Raw genomic sequence first — 22,851 nt, forward strand, 5'->3', positions numbered from 1 at the left:
TTAAGAAGACCACATGAAACCAAGTCACTGCTCATGCCCGTTTCTAAGAAGAGATTTAATGTTTTTGATGATGAAAAATGACACTTTGTCAACGGTCAGACGTGTTAAGACAGAACGAGATATACAGTCCAGCAGCACTCAGACAAAGCAGGATTCAAGTTTCTGGACTGGATGGTGTCACTCATGAACGGCTACTCTTTTAATGCTCTGGCACTTGTTCCACATTTAATTTCCAACTCCTCCCCCTCTTTGTTTCTCTCTCTACTTATTTCTTCAGTTTCTTCTGCGCCGCTTTCTTCTTCACCAGCTGTAACCGTTTCATGGCGTTGAGCTGGGACTCCTGGGACGTTGGCGCTTTGTCCCCCGGTGCCGCCTTGGACCCATTCCCATTATTCCCGTTACCTCCTCCGTTATTGCCTCCGTTCCCTGCTCCACTCGAGCCGCTCGGGGAGCCGCCCCCGGAGGAGGCGGGCCCTTTTCCTTGGTTTTCGCCGCTCGATGAGCGGTTCAGGGGCTGCTTACCCAGAGTCAGCGGCGGAGGCGGTTTTAGAGGCGCCTGGCCCGAGCCGTTTCCGTTGCCGGTCCCGGGTGTCTTCGCACTACCACCGGGTCCTGACTTGGCTCCTGCGAGGCCAGACAGCCCGACGGGTTTCTGGCCAGAGGGAGCCGGCAGGGTCTTGTGGCTCCCGCTTGGGCCCGAGGATCCTAGTTTGGAGCCGGCAGCTAGAGACGGACTCGTCTTGGCGCCGAATGCGGCCCAGCCTGTGAGGCCGCTGCCTGACGAGGTGGAGCTGCTGCTGGTGGGATTGGCTGATGGTGTCGATGCCTGAAACAATGAATAGCCACCACAATTAGCACACATTCAACAGACCCTAAAATGTAATTGTCATACTGCAATACTAACTTTCTATGTTTTGACATTGAGACTCCAAGTAGATGTCCAATATTGATTAATTCAGTGTTCATTATAGAAGTTTTTTACAGTTTAGGTTTAATATTGATATGTTTGATATTTTTTTAAATAAATGAAAGCTCTTTAACCACCAAATTGCATATGAGACAGTTTACAAATCCATGCAAATCCTACCTGTGCAAACATTTTCCAGTACTCTAAAAACATGTTCTGATCTACTCCCTCTGGAGAAATGATACTGTCCAGGAGCATTGCCTTAGCAACAGAAGTAAGTGGTCTAAAGTCTACTTTCTGCTCCTTCTCCTTTGCAGGAGCCATTTGCACAAATGTCAAAGTGTCTTTGGGCAAGTTACTGAACACAATTAGTTCACACAAACCTTCAATTCTGTTCTTTTGAAGGCTTGGAAAGTGCTGGTTGTATCAGGCTTGGCTTTAAGCTCGGTCTTTTTCACCAGTGTGTCTTTGACCACAGGGGCTGATGATGCAGATGCAGGAGACGGCTTCTGTGGAGGTTTCTGGGCCTTGAGGACAAACAAATATAGTTAGTTATTAAAATCACATCAAACCAACAAAGCACTAAGACAATTCAAACAAAGACTGGCTCATCGTTTATATTCCCTTACCATGCGTTTCATTTGCCTGGTGCAGCGGGCACAATACCACACAAGTCGCGGATCATTGACTTCTTTGTCGGTCACTTGTGGCTTGTGACACTCCTGGTGGTACAGATTATGGCACTCCTGGCACTCAACCAACTGGTTCCCCATGGACACCGTCATTTGTCTTTGGCGATGGAAAAGCATCTGGTAGGTTAGTAACTTTACCTTTTTATCTCAAAGATTGAGCTAAGCTAATATCAACCTTAAGATAAAAGAGAAAAATAGGTTGTGTTTCGTTGCCAATAATTAAAATGTACCTGCAAACTACACAGGCCAGGCCCATTTCCATTGCAAAGTCATCAGCGTTGGTCTCGTCGTAGTCGTTTATGTTGGGCAGAAGGTCTTTGCTCGTCTGAACGGTGATTGGAGAAGAGCGATTCTCCGGTTTCTCCAAACGAGGCTTTTTGGGAGGGTCCACCTCAACCAAGTCGACCCTGACCTGTTTTTCATTAGGACGTAAAGAGTTGATCATTGATATCAATGTCATACATTTGGTTGATGTCTAGGCTTTTTCATTTCAGTTCATCAAATTCCTTACAATAACACAACTGAACACGTGTACACAGTCAGTAAGACAGGACTGGAACATAGGTCCGTAAAAAGAAATGTAAAGCAACGCTCAATGTAGCCTCAAATACGACAATATGTATAATGAGGTTTCGACTCAATTCTGGAAAGTCTACTTATTTTTCGTACCTTCTCGACAGGTCTCTTCTCAGTGTCTTTCTTGCTTTTTTCCGAGTTGGATTTGCTGCTGCTGCTGCTGCTGCTGCTGGAGGAAGAGGAGGAGGAACTGGAGGAGGACTTGGAGTCCTGTTTACTTAAGCTCAGCTTGGACACAGACCCCTTGGAAACCTCTATATCCTGAGGATACACAATGATGGGACGGAATACTTGGCATTCAGTTGCGTAAATGATATTACAATGTAATTGAAAGCGACTCTGAACAATGAATGTAAAAAAAAAAACAACAACAACGAGCTGCTCACCTTTTGCAACGAACGGTAGGATGAGTCACCTCCTCTTGAAAGGGACTCATCTAGTAAAGCTTTGAGTTTCTCCACCGAGTCTTTGCTCTTGGAGTGCAGGTAACTCAGTCCTTTGAGGAAGATTGGATCCAGCTCCAGACTGACAGGTCCAGCCATGGCTTAACCCTGGGAATCATGAAATAATGTCCGGCACAATTAAATCAAACACCACGGCTACAAAGGTGTGTTAACGTTACATAAATGAGAGATAAACAAAACCAAGTTGCCCGGTTACACTTTTCAGTTAGATTACGTTACCTAACGGTGTGAATTTGGTAAATGATTGGCCCTTAACCCAGAAGTTTGTTTTGGTGAGCAACAAACGTTAAAAGGTTGACCACTTCCTAGATGAGGCGCGTTCCCACTGATGTGTTAGCGGTATGCAGCCTGTACCCTGTGCAACCCTTAAATGCCTCCGGAATCCAGTCGCTCGGAACCATGGGTCGAATGACGGCTTTATTAAATTAATTTAACATAGCTTTACAATCTATATTTAATATATACTTAGATATGCCAAATAATTGAAACTGATTTTTTTTTCAGTATTTAAAAAGCACGTGAAGTTTGTTTATTTGGCCGTCATTGACTCGTACGTGTTGATATGAGACAGCGGGCGGCGCTGTTGAGCAAACCGAGCGTAACAGTATACAGAAGAAGAAGAAGAAGAAGAAGAAGCAGCTCGGAACAGGAAGCGTGCATCCTTGCAACGTGCTCTTAATGAAGTTGCCGGTGTGTATATTTCCATTACTGAAGTATCGACTAATGCCATTTTTCGCGCCGGTTCTCACGGTGCAGTTCATTTCACACGCGTCTCGCCGCACTACACACCAACAGACACCTGAACTCATTTCCAAGATATTCTACGTCCCCCGTTAACCCCTCTCTGTTGTTTTCTTCCTCCCCTTCACAGTAGTTACTTTTTAACGATGAAGCACACCGAGGAAAACCCACAGCGTCCCTCCCTTTTTCTAGAAGTTTGCTGCCAAAACGGGGAGCCCCGTCTCCCGCTGCACACCTCCATCGCCCTGTTTCTCCTGTCCTACTGCGAGTGCAAGTCCTTCAAAGTTTTCCTCGTCTTCAGCACACCCGGCGGCTCCCAGGCCCTGGGGGGTCAGCTGCCAGCCGGTTTGGACGTGTCTGACCTTCGGCCGGAGGATGTGCCCCAGCTGGTGAGGGGCTGCCGCCTCCCCGCCGTCCTGGATGAGACGGGGATGCTGTGCAGGGCCGGGCTGGCGGTGGTCCTGAGACATGTCATCGACAAGACCACCGAGGCGGACCCTTCCAGAAAGGATGTGCTGGCACTGCTGGGATTCAAGAAGACCTGTCTGAAGGCCTGTGCTGAGGTGAGTGGCAAGCAGGGAGGCACCTGATCAAATAGATGACAAGAGATCTGGCTCTTTTGAGCGGGTGTTACACCCTCACTGGTTTTTAAACCTACTGGTTTCCTTACACGTGCGTGTTTGTGTTTACTCACAGCCGCAGATGTGCCTCCCTCTGTTTTCATCATTTGTCACACATTCACAAACATGCTGAAAGTCTTCAAAACGCATCACATATCCTTTGCAGCGTTTACGATTGTATAAGTGAGCACTACATCACAGCCACGTATGAAAATCTAAGAAAATTCATTAAAGAAAAGGTCGGAACGACTTTCCATTTGAACCCTGTGGATCAAAACATCAAAACCCCATTCGGCCGGCTGCTCCATGCAGTGCGCCACAAAGATCCACAAAGTAATCCTGCCCTTATCCGTGTAATTCATCTATTAAGTTAAAGCAGAACAGGATGAATGGAGGAAACCTTCTAGTGTGGGTAATCTGAAAGATCTTATTTTGGGCGTGTCTTAAAACACTTTGACACATAGCGCGACGTACACCACAGACACTTACAAAATACAGTTAAGAAAATATATTAAAAGATTGAACCGACCAGGATTCGTGTGCACGTTATACGCTGCGCGAGAAGCAATATCTGGTGTTATTGATATTAACGAGGTCACATCGGTATGGAGAAAAACCTTCTGGTGTGGGGGATCTGAAACAACAGGTTACTTTGGAGTGACCCCGAGTGTGAGAAGTGCTTTGTAGAAGGTTACTTTGTCAGAACGGCAGGTGCCGTTGGTCGGTGGCAGGTTCCTTCGGTAGTGGGTTCCTCTGTCAGAGCGGCACAAGGCAATCTCAGTTGGGAATTTAGCGGCATGCAATGTTCATGTAACGTTAAGTGAGTATGAGTAGTCGGTCGTCAACTCTGAACAATAAGTTACTAATTAGTAAATCTGTACTTATTCTATTTATTTTACTATAATGACGTAATAATATTTCCAGCCTATTTAGGGTTTGGTAAAAGTTTCAGCAGCGTTATACTGAGATGGATAGAATTTAACATTCACAAATATTTAACAGTCAAGCAATGATGTTGTATTTTGTGCCCTTTTTTAAAGTCCCTGCGATATTTGACATCTTTTCCTTTCTCGTTCTCAGGTGAGCAAGTGGACCAGACTGTGTGAAATCGGAATCCCCTCCGCGGTAGAACAACACCTCAAAGACCCCACTAATCAGCAGCTGCCTCTCGCCATCCTCACCCTAGAGCGCCGGCGAGCGGAGCCGGTCAAAGTCCACAACGACGACAAGATCCGGAGACAGAAACTCCAAGCGCAGAAAAGGAATAAAAAGAATCAAGGCAAAGGGAAGCGAAACACCGAGCCCGGACGATCGCCCGAGGTCAGTGACGAGCACGAGCTCAGGACCGCTCTGGCCAAGCTCTCTGTGGATTCAGTTCCTACAGCGACCAGCAGAGAGAACCCCGAGATCAGGAAAGTGAAGACCACGGACCTGCCTCCCCTGGAGCACGTGTTTGCAGAAGGACTGTACTTCACTCTGACCGACGTGGTTCTGCTGCCGTGCATCTACCAGTACTTGGTGAGGACCTTTTGAGTATTAGGGTTCATGTTTGAATGTTGACCGTCATAAACCCTATTACTGAGTTATTGCCTATTTGAGATCCGTGAATTCACGTCAAATGCTCATTTAAGGTTATTATCACCGGCTATATATTTCCTCTATACGCCTCTGGGAACTTTGTCCCAACATGCACAGTAGCACACGTGACTCGTGTGCAACGTCACCTCGTGCAGGTGGCGCCATATAGGAATTTAATGTGCAGGTCCAATTTATGCATTGCCTTAAGGTTTTGACACTTTGTTCAGGTTGAGCCGTCGGTACACCCGGCTCCTTTCAGATCCGTCCAGGCAGAACCGTGAGTTAAGATCCTCGCTGCATCAGACTTGGCGCAGGTTGCGCTCGCAAAGGTGGTCTAGAGCCACCTGGCAACGACTGATAGCAGTGTGTGGTGGAGTTTCTATCCAAACGCACTGGGATGAAATGTATTTCAATGACTCTCCTTTTGGAAGGTTTTCTTTTTAATCTGCCACTGATTGATTGACTCAGCGGTGGGTGTTTATATTGACGGTAAAACTCTTTGCTCGCGAAATTCATTCAGAATACTTATTAGGTTAGAAGTTGAGTAGCCGCAGCGGCGATCCGTTTACTTCAATGGGACGTTGTTATTGATCAGCGATGCTGCTGTCGGTCAGCGACGTGTTTTCTCAACCTCCCCTTTCACCCTTGAGCCTCCTCCAACTGTTCCTCGACTGTGGGAACGGACTGAAGTTCTCACAATGAGGCTTTTAGTAGTCAGCCGTGCTCCAGTGGTTTGCAGTTTCACACCCAGCCAAGCGCGTCTCCCCTTAACGGCCATCGCTGTCCACGACACATGCGGCCGCGACGGAGGTTTTCCACTCCGCCCCCATTTGTCGCGCCCCCACCCTCCCTCCCTCCCTCCCTCTCTGTCTGCATCTGTATGTTCTCCTGTCTTCTGCATACACATCAACACTGTGCCTCTGATCATGTCTTTAACCCCCCCCCCCTCCTGCCAACGCGGTTTTGATGCTTTTTCCTGGCGGCCCCTCACGTCCGTCTGTCCGCCAGCGTGATGAGTAATCTCCAGCCAGTGGAACCTGACATCTCGCTCCACTGGAGAATACACGGCACATGAGTCACTTAATCAATATGTTTTTTTTCCCCCTTTTCTTTTTTTATTTTTCCTTTGATAGTGTTCCCTCCAAGCTCACGCTGCGAGCTCCTTACATCAGCTCCCCCACCTGCTGCGTTGGTACAGTCGCGTTCAGGAGGTACCCGGGGTCCTTAGGGCTGCCAAGGAATGTGGGATGGATCTGTCCATCCCCCGAGTTCTCGTGTCCGACGTCCCAGCGCCCGCCGTAGAAGACGCCCCAACTGGCCTTTTGGAGCAAGAAGAAGGCCAGGACACGACCCTGCAGCTCCGCTTTGTCGGAGGCCCCAGGCCCACGATGACAAAACTTCAAGTAAATTATAACATTTCCTCACTTATCACGTGTTAAACTCTCTATGTCTGCTAATAGGATCTCACACATCCAGGAATTTGAGGATCTGTCGTTTGGTGTCCAGTCAAAGTGCAGATCGAGGCTTGTTAACAGTGTTTAGCCAACTCTTGTCTGATGGGACGACGTGGTCTGCTGTAACCACTGTATGAGGGCAGCAGGCGCGGGGGTGCAAGTGGGGCCCGCTCACATGCACCAACATGCGCTTAAAGCACTTAAAGATTTGCCCGGCTAAGTGAACAAAGCTCAGAGAAGGGAGAGTGACTTCCTTCTCTGCTCAGATAGACGTCATTCCACTATATCTTTGGACACACATACTCATTCAATTGAATGAGTATGTGTGTCCAAACCTTTGACTGCTACTGTAACTATTGCCCCTGTAATTTAATCCACACATTTTTTGCTGTGTTTTTTGCTGAGAGGGGATCTCCAAGTTAGTGTTTTGGCTTCTGGCTGACTCTTAATCGTTAAACTTTTTGCCTCTCGGCCAATTCTAAAACGATAAGTGCTTTCAGTCGAAGAATTAACATTTGAAGTGGGCTGTTTTAAGATGTTTGTCTGTATACATTATTTTCTTCTCACAGTATTTCTTACTATTTTTATGAAACAATATTTTTGATCAATCAATACAAACCAATAACAAAAAGGGACTAGTTTTAAAAGTGGATCCTGTTGCCACTCCTGTTTCAATACGACAAACAATGCACATTCAGCTTATGGTCGTTTCAAGTGCAATAAACACAATGAATACAAAACAAAGCTTTTATAGTTAAACTAAGTAGTATATAGTAATGGCTCAAACTCTTACCGTGAAGAGACCAGACGCCACACAACAGTAGCATAACGTGTCCAAGCTCTCAAAATGTGGCTCCCCCTGGAAGCCAGAGGCACACAGTCACACATTTATAGCAATCCTAGCTCTACAGTACACTGGATATTGCCCCAACACCATTTTACTGGCTCTTTCAGAAGGAGATAAGCAGACCCAGCTGTTCAAAAGGAGACGGCCTCCTCGGCCCTGACTAACCTCTCACTACTAAGCCTTCAGACTGTTCACTTGGCCTTCTTGCTCTGCTCACTCAGCCAAGATATTCCTGTGATTTCCTGCTGGCTTTCTTTTTTTTTTTTTTTTTTTAAGTGACTGGAAGAGAGATAAGGGAGAAAAGGAGAGCTATTTGGCCTGTTTGGATGAGGCGGATGAGTGAGCTGGGTGGTCAGGATGGGATTTGCCTTTAACATGGCATGCTTCCGGATTGAATTCAGACGGGACAAGAAGGGCTCAAATGACAGTTTTCATAGCAGGTTGAAATCAGACATTAAAACTAAGAGGAATTCTATTACACACAGGTACACAATCTCTCTCTCTCTCTCTCTCTCTCTCTCTCACACACACACCCACACACTCACACAATGGGCATCATTCTTTCTTTGCTAGAGGGATTATAAGGATGACTGCATGTCGCCACCATCATGTCTGCGCTGCAGCTGTTGTGTTGTTGTGTGTGTGTGTGCATGTGTGTGTGCGCACACATGCATATGTTCTCATATATGGCTGTGCATTCTGAGGCAAGTACGTGGAGACAGAGGTCTGACATGGTGACATGCAATCTCTCTCTGCGAACCAGAGGCACCAGGCTTATCCTGCTACTCAATATAATATAAATATAGATCTGTAAAGGGCTCGTTAACTCCTTTTTTTTCTCCACACTTCAGTTATCACACACTAATGGATGCCAGTTCAAACTGTCTGTGCAATGAGCTGTAGAGGCACAACCTATGATCCAAATTTAAACAGACCAGTCGCCCTGGTACCCACATTCAAGACTGAATCCTGCATGCTGTCCCTGACACGTTGATTGACAGGTTTTCAATCAAAATTCAATCAGTGAAATATGGTAGTTTGTCCAAAGGAGGATTAGTGAAGTAACAGGATTAGTAGTAATCACATCTTGTATTTTCTGTCAGCAAGTCGAGTCTTTCTTAATTACGAAGCTCAATATCAATATCACGTTTGACAAACTGTTCGCCGTTCAGCTCCCTACGTCACAACTGAAGCACGTCGTTCCCACGGACCGCCGAAAGAGACGAACACTCAGAGGCAGATGGGCCGACACGAGGCACAATGTTGGCAGGATGGGGCTCACGGGGAAACTGCCAGAAACTGGGATTACTGAAAGTCTGCGTCCGTTCCCGACCCCGGAAACTGGAACTCAACAGCCGTGTGGCAGCTTCCTTTTACTCGTTAGTGCTCAATCGAGCGCCAGGGTTCGGCCGTAGATTTCCCTTTTAAGACCCTGCTCTACCAGCTGTAACGGAGTGCGCCCCCTTAACCGGGGCATTGTGGAAATGTGGCCTACGTGATTAAATGTTCATTTGAACCACAGTGTGGTAACTCGTCCCTTTTGTCACTTGTTGTTAAAAGCCACAAGCCACAGTTTACACTGTAATACCTCACACGATGCCAGTGACGTCTCGATGCAGTTCAGTGTGAATGCTACACGGTTAAAACGCTGTTAGCACGTGTCATTTTGAACCTGTGGTTCATGCTGTGTTGAAAGGGATTACATTATAATGTGGTCTGAATGTTTTTGCCCTTTCTTTAAAGTAAATTAGGTTGACTCAAGGGTATGGAAATGAATGCCACAGGTTACTGCAGTCAACATCAACGATACATTTCTTTCTTTTATAAATAGTGTTTATTCAGCAATTCCCTGTATGTTTTGTGTTGAATTACATCGTGCAAGTCTTAATATTTGCAGTCGTTCAGTTGATATCTTCAAGTTGTTTAAATACAATGCTGCGTTGGGTATAAGCTATGATGGGAGGTATACTGCATATTACCTTCGCCTACACCACACCTTAATCGTGAGATCATATGTCATATTAATCAGTCGCCATTAGACCATTTATCACAGCGGTCAGCTAACTATTTCCACAGGATTATATTTGTAACTTTTATCAAACAGAAAAAAAGAACAAAATGCATTTACTTCTCTGATCTTTTGAACCTGCAGTGTTTCCCCAACCATTATATTTTGGGGGGGGCAGCACCCCATAAACCAAGGGGAAACACTGGCCTGCTACCTCAATTTGAAGCATCACCCTGGTATTTTGCTGAAGTGTACTGGATGTGTGGGAGGAAAGTGGAGGCGTCTCTTCAGATAATTACCAGTGCAGTGGCCTCTCCTCGGGTAAAGCCTCAGAGCAGCAATCTCGATTGTTTAAGAATGGTATTCTGAATGAATGCTTCATTCCAACCATTTGGACCACCTGAAGGCTGTAGAGGGGTTTCCATGGTAACGTGTGTGTGTGTTCGTTCCTCCCATAGGAAAGTGGCATTGAGGCAGAGTTCACGCCTCATCCTTGCCCTGACTGGACACTCCCTTGGGACAGCTTACCGGGAGCCATCAGCCCCACTGAAGGTGAGTTTGCATCTCTGCCTGATGGCTTTCCTCCTCGCTGGCTCCGTTTTCGTGTGACCCTTCTTCCCTAGAAAATCTTCTCTGTGCTCCTTGGCCTTGTTTCCTTTTTATTTTTAACCCCAGCACTTCCGCAGGAGCGTTAGAACCTCTTCCTCCTCATTGATTTTACCGCCTCACTCTCCACATCTGTATGCATATTCACTGCACTTACACCCTCTTTCTTTCACCTCATTGCTGGGTACAGGCCTAAACAAAATGCTACTGATACCATGTAGAAGGTAAGAATTGGCAAATATACCCTGGTGAACTCCTGCAGACACTGAGTCCTGTGTTGAGCCTCAGCTGCATGTTGTTCCCCACGAGGCAACCTAATGAATTTTAAAGGGCTTGTCTGTCTGTGCGATCTCCCTTATTTTTGTGTAGCGAAAGTGTGAAATGGATCTTTGACTTAAACGGACTCGGCGCAGCAGAAGCCCACAAAAACATGCTCATACTGTAGGTTCAAACAACTGCTGTTCTCTGTAGAGCGTAGAGCCTGATTGCAGCGAGAGCAGCTCCTAATAGGCAATGGGCGGGTTGTTGGTGGATGCCCCAGGTGGCACTGCTGAAAAAATATCAATGTTCCTCTGTCGCCCTTTCTCTTGCCTGCATGTTTTTTTCTTCATCTCCGTCGGTAGCAATGCAAATGGCGTGAATGTATCATCGTTATTGTTTGCAAGAAAATTCCCGGGTTCATAATGACAAGAATATATACATAATATGAATATTTACCTATTATGTTTGGTTTTCCCCATCATTGTGTTTGCCTTCACTTCTTGCATCCTGTCCTTTCCACTTACTTGGGAAATTTGATAAGCACAAGTCCATGCTGACGGCTTATTCCTCCACTTATCACAGAACAGGAAATTGAAGCTGGAGAGGTATTTAATTATCAAGATGTCCCTGTGCGTGGCACTGGGAGTTCAGCTTCTGCCTCTTCTTCTCTCCCCCGGGTTCTTGCAGGCCGCGCTTACACTACATTACCCCCCGTCGTGTCATCTGAATGAACCTCCATGAAACGCAACAAACTCTTTGAGAATAATTGTATCATAAGTAAACCTAATCTGCATTTCTGTAGTACTTATAAGGCCCTTGGTTACAGTGTGCTTCACAAAAATATAAATGGGATGGTTTAAACACACACTACTGAACATGACAAACCGTATGCTCTGTTGCATATTATTGACTTAATGGCTCACAGGTTTGCTATCTCTTATTTATTTTTATTTCACTAATGGAGCGGAAATCATTTACAAAATTGATTGGTTTTTGGTCACTTTAAAAGCAGAACGATCACTGTTGCAGCTTCTCCGATGTGTATGTGAAACTCTTCTTTTTCATACTTCATAGAAAACTCGATATGTTTTAGGCTTTGGAAGCTTTATCGTGAATTTGTCATTGTCTGACATTTTATTATCAATTTTCAACGATGATTAATCAGTAAAAGACCTGGCAAATTAATCAATAATTTGTGCAGGCTTTATAATGAATTACACAAAATGTGTCTGTATACATTGATTCATTCATCAGACAACCTTCACTACAAAAGGCCTTTTGTGTGGGATTAATTTTCCGCTGTTGTGAATATTCCATACCCATCAATCCATTATGACCTTCATTTGAATGCTTTAATTAGTTTCTGACTTGGTAACTTTATTGAATGGGGGCAACATATATTGACCACTATTATTTTTTTGTTTGTTTTTTTTACAACCACTTGTAGCCTTCCAAATGAATCCTCTGTTTACATCCCCAAAACCCCACTGACTGACATTTAAACTGAAGTGCTGTTCTGTTTGTTCTGATAACGAGAGACTAGATTTTGGCCGTCCCACTGCTGTCTGCACTCTGCATGATGAACGGCTCCGTGTGGTATCTCCTTCTGCAGAATCCGTTGTGTAGACCCGGTCGCCTCTGCGTTTCAGTGCTGTGTAATTAAACGGGAGCAAAGGCTGAAGGCAGGCGATTTTCACTGAACCCCAGCATGTGGGCTTTGTCATCCATCTACCTTCAGGTGACAAATGACTGCACACATGCTCACTCGAAGCAGGGAGGATTCCCCCCCTTACGGAAGCATAAATATGTACATCCCTAAAAAAATCTATGGTGAGCCGTCCCATAAACATTCATGAAATCTCGATCACACTATGTTTTACTGAACATCGTGATGTATTGAACGTTTCTACCTAACAATTGAGACCATGAATGCCTTTTTAACAATTAATAATGATAATATTTAATAATCGATCAAGAGATAAATAGGATAATTTTTGTATAAATGTCTGCACAGGGAGACCAGAGGAGAATCAATGCAGGTTTAAAGTAATTAAGGGGCTTGTCCTTTTCAGACTCCGGGTCGCTGCCTTACGGCAATGACAAGGAGGTTAAATTGCAGACTTTTTCCCTTGTTCTTGACATCTCATGGTTAATGACGCGTGTATAAATTTGAGACATTTTTTATCTCTGTTCTGAAGGGTAAAATCGGCTACAATTTGCATAGTCAATGTGATTTTGGACAAATCCATACAGCACTTTGAACCTTGTGGTAGTTGTTTCATTTGAAATTGGTTCTGCTGGTAAACGCCAATCCGTAAAGACCCTCACTGACTTGTCTTCACTGTTGGGTTCCCCCCGATGTAAATATGTATACTTAATATCTACCTATACAAAAAAGATGAAAGACTATCACACTTTCATGCACAATGTGTCCATTAAATATCGCTCTGTGTATTCATCCATTTAGTTGGTAACACGTCTTGCACACTTAAGCTCACAACAAAGGGACCTCTGTGCATGGGAGCTGTTTATGCCCCCCCCCCGCCACCCTGTCTGCAGACACATAAACAGCCGTGTGAATACAGGGGCCATTGTATGGTGCAGTCATCGTCTTGTCTGCAGCGCTTCACTTGGTAGAAGGAGGAGGAGGAGGGGGGGGGAGCAGGTTAGAATGATGGAGTGTGTGACAGTGGGAGATTGAGATAGGGGTGAGACAGCCTGAAGAGAGACAAGGGTTATCAAGAGAAAACAAGGCAAGAGGGGTGAACGAGACAATCAGGCATAAAAAGGGGGGGCCGAAGGGGGGGGGGGCTGGTGTGCAAACCGCATAGTTGTCATGCCTGGGACCTGCTGCTGTTTGGTGCTCCGGGGCTGTTTTGGTACAAGGAGGTGAGATGAGTTCACTTGTCTTTTTCTTCGGTCTCAACCGTACCACAGAGGTTGAACCGCTGGAGTGAGAACTGGCTCCATTTTGTCTCTGGTCTTCCTCCTTTGACTGCAGCAGCGATGTGAGGTTTCACAAAGTCTACACTTGGCCGTAGTGTTCTTTGGTTTGGTAGTAGAATGCAAAAAAAAAAAGGCTGAAGAATTAGTGAGCACAACTTATTAATGACACTAAAGGCTATAAAGAGCTTGAGGAGTTGCACTCATCTGAACACACACACTGCAGGGCTACGCTCACAGGTGTAACGTTACTGCTAACTTCATACCCACTGTCACACAAGCACTCGCCCCCCCCCCTCAAATCATTTCAATTAAATTCAAATGAGCTTTATTGGCATGAATGCTACAGTTACATATTTGCCAAAGCAAAAGGACACATTTATTCTCTGTTTCTCTCTCCGCTCGCATTTGGCATTCGGTAGATGTTCATTTTGTTCCAGCTGTGTGCTGTTGTTTTGGGCTGACTGCAGCTTCAATTGTTACCGTGCAGTCATGACAGTGGTATCGATCTTCTCCTCCGACGCTTGACAATAAATTGAAAACGCCTATTTCTCAAGATGTTTAACATCTCAATCGCTAAAAATTGGATTTTTAGAAATCTATTTTTTTAGTTTAGTTTATGCTATGTTGCTTGAAGCTAATCTTTGACTTTGTACTTCAAGACCTCCACCATCACCATCATGTCTTTGTAAATATTAGCCACACCAGAAGTCACACATTTTCAGCGCTAGTCTAAAAAATAGTCCCTATAGCTCCCAGATACTATCATTATGCATCATAGTTAGAAATGTTAATGCAACAACTGCTCCTGTGTTTGTTTCTCTCACTTTGATTCATAAAAATGTTAAATGTGCTCATATAGTGATGCTGTGTTGAATTCACCCACCGGCTGCATGTAATGGATTTTATTTTCGGGCATATCATCTCGCTGTAATATAGACACAAATCAGTGGATGGATCTGACACGCATCAAAAAATTGAAATATTCCTATTAAATTGTCTTAAGTTTCTCTCTGCTGCAACTTTGAATAAATTATTATTTTTAAAGATTTAATCTTCCATCTCATTAAGAAGTATTTCTTTTGACACGACAATGACGTGACATGCGACACCTTTCATTGGCGGCGAGGTATTTGTAGAAATAATTATCGTTATATAGTTATATTCATAGTAGTATAATGCTTTTTTTCAATCATGAGGCTGTGTCGTATTAAATGTTTTTCTGGATCAAATGATAATGTGACCTGCAGTTCTCATCAGCTCTGTGCAGCTTTTAAGCTGATAGAGAAAGTGGAACATTTAGCAGCTTAAGAGCCTGATATTTCCCTCCGGAGTTGCCGGAGAATAAACGGAGGTGAAAGGAGATGCAAATTTTGCCTCATTTGCCAGTCGGCCAAAAATACCACTTCAAATGAGTTCTATTGTTGTTGTTTTTTTGACTCACGTGTTCACCCGTCCCTCTGTATCTCAGTCCTCCTCTTTGCCGGTGAACTTCCAGCATCAACGACGGCTACTAATCGATTTGATCTTTCAACCTACAGCTAAACGCACATTGAAGTCATGTACAGAAATGTGCTCGATTTGAAAAATATTTTGATTTAACACAAGGCCATTTTGTTCACAACACTTCAGTCATCCATCTGAATCGAATTCTGTGTACAAGACGTCCCCCCCCCCCCCCCCCCCATCCTCCAGCTGTCGAGCTGCATGGAGCTCTGCGGGGTGAAACACAGCGGGCTTCGTCACACGTTGGTTTAACCGCTGGCCTGCACGCGACACCGTGGCTCCGTCGGGTGATGGTGTTCACTGAATGCCTCCCTCGGTGTTCTTTCCAAAAAAAAACATGCATTTCTCTGGGTCGTGAATTCAGAACAAGTGACAAGGACAAAGTCGAGGCAAGATCTTTTAAAAGGAAAAAATACAAATGAGAAGTCAGTATGCCTGTCAGAATTTTGCCAAAAGGCGCCTGCAGGCTTAAGCGTCTGTTAGACAAATGTCGAGGGTAATCTAAGAGTATGATTAGTCGGCTGATTTACACCTCAAACACTTTCTGTGTACACACAAATTCTAATTACACCAGTCTTTGTTGAAGTAAGCTTGCGTCCTGTCAACTTTCAAAAATTCGACTCTCCCACTTTGAATGCTTGTAATGAATAAAATATTCTGAGAATGTTTGATCTCGGAGGCTTGGAGTTGCAAAGGAATTAGTAGGAATTGCAACCGTTCTTGAAGAGCAAATGCACCAGACAAGCGTTGAACCCTTTTCCAAAATGTCTTTAAGCAGATTTCTACCTTTTCTGAAGTGAAAAGACTCAAACTAGCGTCTCTTTGAGGCGGCACTGCACTATTGGAGCTTTTAATTAAATGACATCTGAAAATGGGATCACAGTCACAATCTTAGGATTAAAAAAAAAAAAAGTAAAAGTAAAATGTCCTTTATTTTCCATCTTGGTTTGGCAAGCATATTGAGGGAGGGACTATTCACTTCATTGTGGACCACTGACTTAATTCAATTTGCACTGAATTGGTAGAGTTGTTACCAAAGCTCTTGGCAATCTTCATTATAGTAGTTATTGTGCTTGTAATTTGCATAGCTGTCCAACCATTTCTATTTCCTTAACGTCTGGGAACCATGAATGTTTGTGCCAAATGTCTTTAATAGATGTTGGCTAAACGGTGAGAGATTTCCCTGAAGAATTGAAGACTTTGACATGGTCATGCAATCAATGTGCAATAGTTTATATCAATTCCTGCAAAGTGGTGGAGACCTTTTTGCCTGTTGTGGACCGATGGTCCTTCACTCGGCTAGCGTGGCTAACAGCTACTTGAGTTAAGCCTTCGCCTTCAAGGAGACGTGTGTGCTTTGCATTAAAAGCTGTCAATGCACTTTCAATTAAAGGTAAATCGGCCGTGATCAAAACCAATACCAAAGTATTTCTTGATTATATGTTAATAAGACAGAACGCGTGGATGTGATTTGATGAAAACGTTATTAAACATCAGCAGGGATTTCAGTTTGCCCGTCGTGCCGGCGTCACCTCGTTCCCTTGTGCTTACAGCTCTAAACAACAGGCCCTGCCTCCCACATCTCCTCTCATTCTTTATTAATTGAACTCATTAGAGCCTGTAAATTGGAGATTTAAAGATACGCAGTAAACACGGGGCCGAGCACATCAGGCAGCCAGCTTTGTTACTCCCAATTAGAGGGATAATTGGCACTTTATTTCTTCAATTGAAGTTCAAACACACTGAGACTCCCCGGAGGCGTGCTGCAGAGTTTCACTATTTGCCGCCATGTTTGAGTTGTGCCCATTTAAATGCAGAGCCACTGGCGGCCGCCGAGATGAGCTCCCTGCAAATGTCACATCATATCATGAATATTCATTTGTTCGGGTAGTTTTTGTTTTGTTCAATAATCTCCAGAGAGGCTCTGCAGAGTCTATGGGGCAGGGAGACAATTTGCCTAACCCGCACCTGCTTTCAGTGTGTTTTGGATTACGTAGCGTTTCTTATGCCGTTTCCCCAAGACAAATAATTCATTACTCATTAGTGTTTTCAGCCTGAGAAGGATGTAAAAGCAAATGCTTTTGCTTTGGTGCACAGTCTAACACTCTTTTAGCTGTTAAAAGGATGCGTGTTTCTAATTTGGATATGACATTTGATGGGTTTTATCCATTTAACTATGTATTACTGTGCATTACAACATATACAGATCTTAACTAATGCCTGAAACAAAATATTTAGACAAAACCCTCTCATTTAACATGTGTAAACTTCCTCGGACTGACTTCCCAAAATTTAGGTTCCATATGGTGATAAACTACCAAAAAGCAGTGTTACTTAATGTGGAGTGATATTTAGACCCATCGTCATAGCAAAGAAATTCTATAGTAAGATGCTAATAAATCCAAACAGATTTGCACTTGATGCACCTATAAAGCAGAGGAGAATTAAATGAACGTTTCATCCTGTGGTCTTAAACCAATTCACTAACCCAAATAAGCAACTGAAAGTTTGAAAGCGTCTCATTATACTTCATTTGGAAAGATACTCGGTACATGCGTTGGTTTCAGTTTGCAGTTTGTGGCTTGGCACTTTCTGAAAGACTTGTTCGCAGACTGTCGTTCATTTACATAATCACAGAAGCGGTTTGAGTGTCTCTGTCCCAGTTTATTCCTCTTTATGTTGTCTCTCTCTTTTATTCTGCTTCAGGCCTCTTTTTCTGTCCTGCATTCTCATTACCTCTGTAACCCTGTAACATTTGTAACCTTTCAGTCCCTAAGCACTGCTTTAACACAAAGGATACATGTTTTATTCATGTTGACAACACCATAAAAGCACTCACCGGTTCCCACCAGTACATGTAATGCTTTTGTATTTGTTCTACTCCCCGTCCCTCCCAAAAATGATCCCATCGAAATGTATCATTTTGTTCACGTAGACAAAAAGAGAGGCTTATTCTTATGTTCTGTATCTGGGAAACACTGCGGAAGTGATAACGTGTCATATTTGGTATCAGTGTGTAATGAGAGCTGTGCTCCGGCCCGTTTGGGGACCTCCCTCAGTGCCCACATCTCATTTGGATCAAAGGAAGGTTGTGTATGGATTTTGGCATGTGTGCGTCTCTGGTCGTCCCTGTTCGGCATCTTGTCGTCAAAAGAAGTCTTCCCAGGTGTTTTGTGCACCTGCAGGGTGTTGGCTTACTGCTATAGGGGTGATTTGTGATTATGGGTGTATGTTTTGTCTGTTTCTGTACCTGTGGAGCGTTCAATTAAAATAAATCACCCAAGTTGCAGGGGCCTCCATAGCTCCTACATGGTTTACATTATGGTAACAAAAAACCGAGCTTTCGCCCCCACCAGTAGGTCTACGGGTGCATTGGAAAAAAATCTACGGTAACTAGAAACAACGTCCACACTTTTGTCTTATATGAACCTTCTTCGGGACACAGAAACGTTAAAACAAGACACTAAATATCTCCTAATGCGGTCAAAGAAGACGATGTGCAGCAGGTTGTGTGTGTCTTGCATTCAGAAAACTTTAGTGGCTTTCACAAAAACGATGAATCCTTTGCTATGTCCCGCCTCAGAACGCAGACCGACCAATCACAGCAACTAATTGACGGACTAATAGTTACACGCGTAAGGGCTAAAACCTGTGGAGCTGGATAGGGCGGGGGGGGGCGCGGGGATTAGCAACAGGTCAAAAGTGGACAGTATCCCTTTGTTAACATTTTTTATAGTTTAAATTGAGTCATTTTTTAAAATGTTGTGATGAATGGTAAAAGCGTTTTCTAAGATGAAAGGTACCTGCAAGAATGACCGAGTAACAAGGCCTTCCATGAAGTGTTTATTTTCTTTTCAATAGAATAGAATAATTATTCGCCCAAGTGCTGCTCTAATTATTCAAAGAGCACAAGTAGAGAAAAGAGTATCTGTTGTTCCGTTCAAACTCCAGGAGTGTCAAACGTATGCAGAGAGCAGAAGGGAGAATCCTTTCATTTCCCTCAATGGAGGGGGCCCAGCTTCGGATCACCCAACATTTCTGGGGCACCAGCTGCCTGGAGTCCAGCCAGCCCTCTTCATCCTTCAGTAGTGCATTGCTGCGGCTAAAAGCCATACTGGCTGCAAGGTTTTACAAAGGTGGAAGGCCAAGAGAGGTTGACTCAGCTCTCCACCGGTGCCAGCGCTGTGCCACTTACTCCCTGACTTGTACGGGCAGAGGACAGAGCGCAAGAGATGCACTGAATAAAATCTGTTTAGTTTGCAAGAGAGACGTGACGTAAAGCATTTTGTACAGAGCGCTGTGAGGGTTGGGGAACGTGTCAAAGTACACAGAAACCCAAACTAAAAACAATCAAACAGATGTGCGTGTAACGTGTGGCGTTTATCCGGTACGTTGAGGTGGAATGGAATCTCTTTTTTTGTATGAACTACATTATACGTTATTTTATCACAGGAAATTCAAATTGGTTCTTGGTTCTTGTGACCTTGTGAGTCTTCTTCCCAGGGTCCTTAGCTCGGGTTGATCTTTTTCCAGTTGGCAGTAAGGAAGCGGATGGCATGGGAGTTTCTTTAGGAAAAGGAAGGTGAGAAAGGCAAATCGAACCGCTTTCAGGAGACTGTCTGCACGTCAACATCTAACCTACACAGGTCCCAATGTGAACTTATTTTGACCAAAACCTCCAATATCATCATAATAAATGTTAAGATAACTCAATGCGCCATTGAGGTCTCTTAAGGCTACGTTTTTGAAAACATTTTCACTACATAGTTTTCTGTTGAAAACATAAATCTTCCAGATGTCTCCGTAGTTCCCAACAAATACTGTGCGATGAGGGAATGCGTTGTGTTGCCGTGATAAATGGGAGCTTTGGAGAGGTGCTCTGATGTGCTTGTTCTTGGTTGTTTTGATAAGTCCAGTGATCCGAAACAATGTGAAGAGGCAGAGGGTCTCATTTAGAACATGTTGCAACACAAACAATATTGGCTTCGAGAGACCACTTATTTTAAAAGGTCAGTCCCAAAAAACTCTTCTGATAATCTTTGGACATTAGTTTTTATTCTCTACAAAAGCGACTATTTTGTTTCATACTATTTATGGGGTAAAGAAACTGTTTTTGTTGTCTATAAAACATTTTTAAAGGCAGAAGTTACAACCAAATTGAATTAATAAATTAAGTTCTTCTTATGTTATTCTGTCTTTGCTGTGTATCAGATTACATCGTTCATTCCAGGAATCTTATGAATTTAAATATCAGTAGTTTTAAGGAAACTAGGAAAATATGATTGGATATGAAAGTGTTTGCTAGCCTTTTCATTTATTTCATGCTCTGTTTGTGCCAAGGGTTATTAGGGAATTTAACCCTGGCTCAAAATACAGACAATTAGCAAATCTTTGCATTTAAGACATTTTCGCCTGTCTATATCAATCTATCATGAAAAATGATTTTAACCCCGGCATTGCTTCCGGTTTTTGCTGTAAAAGGGTGAAACATCCGCGGATGCGCTGCTCCGTCCTCCTGTAGCTGCAGCACCGACCCGAGGCCCCGGTAAAGGCCAAACACACGTGTGGGGTTTTGGTCCCGTGCAGTCGAATTAGCTATGTGCTCTGACCTGCACGAGGGACGCTGGGAGCTCCGTTTAATTATGCAGACCGCTCTGCTGCAGCTACGTCTGGTCATGTTTTGACAGACATTCCAGGGCTGCTGAAGGATGTGGAGTGAGAGGTTTTTTCCTCTTTTGTTTGTCTTCACTACCTTTTTGTTTTTCTTGTCACCACAGTCTTACGCCACCCGAGCGTCGCTGTGAAAGTAGACGCTCCTTCTCTGACAGGCGTTACAACAATCGGAGCTTTCAGGCGGGTCAATGTTTTTTGTTTTTTTTCAATATATTTTGTTCATCTTTTATTTTTGTTTATACTTTCAAGTGTACTCAACAAGATTATATTTAGTGGCTGCTCGGTGTTTGGCTGTTCCTCAAAGTTTTCACACTGCCAGTAAAGCACTGTGAGTTTAGATTTATCTCCTGTTAATAATTACCCTCGACATTCTGCAGAGATAACCTAAAGTTCATTTTCTTCGGTCCGCGGTTTTCCGTAACGAAGAACATGTTATCGAATGCAAACATTTTTCTGCAACATCGCACACACTCTTAAGTGCCAGCATTTGTAATTATGGCAACGGCATCGCCAAGATGCCTGCAGGAGTTGATAAGAAGGTAGAACCAACTGCCTGCCGCCCGGATGTTGTAGCCGTTCCTGAAAGCAGGAGAGCATGAACCTTGTCACATAAACAATATGTTCCCCAGAGTTCAGGTGTCTAAAAAGCCATGAAACTGTAATAAATCTATTTGTCCCTCCTATAGAAATGAATGTCATGCAACACAAATCCAGCACTGAAGAGTTGGAAAACAGTTTTTCTTTCTGTTCCTTCACATCAAGTAGCGAGTGCGCACGCCATCAAACTCGGATGAACTGATGGAGAACCTGAGACATTTAGTCACAGCTCATGGACACATTGAAAGAATAGGATCCAAATATATTGTGCTTACAAAGACCGTGTTTATGCACCAAGTGCCTGAAATGATTTTGAATTTAGTAAATGCGCCTCTATGTGGAATGTGACTTTGTAGGGATTAAAGCGTCAACTGATGATCAGTGGCGTTCATTTTTGACCTGCTTTTATTCAAATATGTCATTGGGAAAGTAACCATTTTATGATCAAGGTTCCCCCCCCCGGTCTTCCAGGAAGGTGTCGTGATATGTACCATGGTCTTAAGCCTTTAGCTTTCCCTGCATTTGCATTTCTCCCTTTGTTAGTAATCCATTATACTTTTTGTAACCGTGCTCCAGGCGGTTTGTTGATCTAGTAGTAAAGGCGACTCCTTCGCTCTTTATTGTGTTCGCCCCGTTTACTGCTGCGGCGCCCTTGTGTGCAGTTAACAGCACTCATGGGAGCAGCATTTTACGCTCTTCCAGCCACATAAAGGAAGTGAAGCTTTCTCACTCACACCGGGGCCGTTTAACAGGAGCTGCGGTTGCATTGGCCGGCCTTTGATTTGGCGCATGTTACGTTCACATTCTGTAGTCGATGCATGAATTCAAAATCGAATTCAACTTTATGAATACACCGAGCGACTGCAGAAGTCAGGTGTTAACAGGTTCATTTATAAGACAGTTTCCTTTACTTTAATCTCTTCAGTCCTGCTAGGAGCTCCCACGCCACCCTTGCACTTGTTTTTATGAGACGTGCAATGTTATGAACATCTCACCTGATGAGAAAAGATTGTTGTTGTTGTTTTTTTATCCTTGAGGACTGAGCGGGCCCGACAGATCCGTTTTGAACCAACACACTGGTCCATTCATGAGGACCGGATCAGCAGCCAGGCATTCAGACGTGAGCTGATTAGATGAGCTGCAGAAGTCGTGCTGAGAAGATAATGGTGCACCACACCTTCATGTTTATACTTTAGCTCACTGAACTCTCATACATACACATAGCGTGTGTTTTTACCTGTGCAAAACACACCAGGAGTGCTTTGAAACGGCCTCAATACCCAACATTGAAACTGTCTTCAGAATCAATTCTCCTTTCCAGCTAGTGACCCTTCTTGATTTATTGACCTGTGCTTTATTTGTTTTCATTATATTGGTT

The 22,851-nt window shown here is 44.0% G+C and overlaps 2 protein-coding genes across 2 annotated transcripts in view; one reads left to right on the forward strand and one right to left on the reverse strand.

The window, feature by feature from the left end:
• Positions 1–3: 3 nt before the first annotated feature.
• ints12 (integrator complex subunit 12) lies at positions 4–2,993 on the reverse strand. The gene is made up of 7 exons (XM_037471415.2): positions 2,859–2,993; positions 2,562–2,726; positions 2,269–2,436; positions 1,830–2,011; positions 1,537–1,696; positions 1,291–1,434; positions 4–826 (listed from the first exon to the last, which is right to left on the reverse strand). Exons 2-7 carry the CDS (start codon positions 2,715–2,717, stop codon positions 266–268), a joined length of 1,371 nt encoding a protein of 456 aa, XP_037327312.2. The 5' UTR covers positions 2,718–2,726; positions 2,859–2,993; the 3' UTR covers positions 4–265.
• Positions 2,994–3,225: 232 nt separating this feature from the next.
• Positions 3,226–22,851, forward strand: part of gstcd (glutathione S-transferase, C-terminal domain containing) — a 36,382-nt gene continuing 16,756 nt past the window's right edge. The window contains exons 1-5 of the mRNA XM_037472920.2: positions 3,226–3,329; positions 3,511–3,943; positions 5,081–5,518; positions 6,712–6,981; positions 10,346–10,439. Coding sequence (XP_037328817.2) covers positions 3,527–3,943; positions 5,081–5,518; positions 6,712–6,981; positions 10,346–10,439 — 1,219 coding nt within the window. The 5' untranslated portion in view covers positions 3,226–3,329; positions 3,511–3,526. The remainder of the gene's footprint in view (positions 3,330–3,510; positions 3,944–5,080; positions 5,519–6,711; positions 6,982–10,345; positions 10,440–22,851) is intronic.

Source organism: Pungitius pungitius, chromosome 9, assembly GCF_949316345.1.
Source record: "Pungitius pungitius chromosome 9, fPunPun2.1, whole genome shotgun sequence".
NCBI classification, from domain to species: domain Eukaryota; kingdom Metazoa; phylum Chordata; class Actinopteri; order Perciformes; family Gasterosteidae; genus Pungitius; species Pungitius pungitius.

What these genes read in the sequence shown, in the direction of transcription:
- ints12 (XM_037471415.2), bottom strand. Translation starts at nt 2,717, where the DNA reads ATGGCTGGACCTGTCAGTCTGGAGCTGGATCCAATCTTCCTCAAAGGA. An exon ending in CCTACCGTTCGTTGCAAAAG is followed by an intron (nt 2,437 to 2,561) that starts GTGAGCAGCTCG and finishes GTGTATCCTCAG; the next exon opens with GATATAGAGGTTTCCAAGGG. An exon ending in CCAGGCAAATGAAACGCATG is followed by an intron (nt 1,435 to 1,536) that starts GTAAGGGAATAT and finishes TTTGTCCTCAAG; the next exon opens with GCCCAGAAACCTCCACAGAA.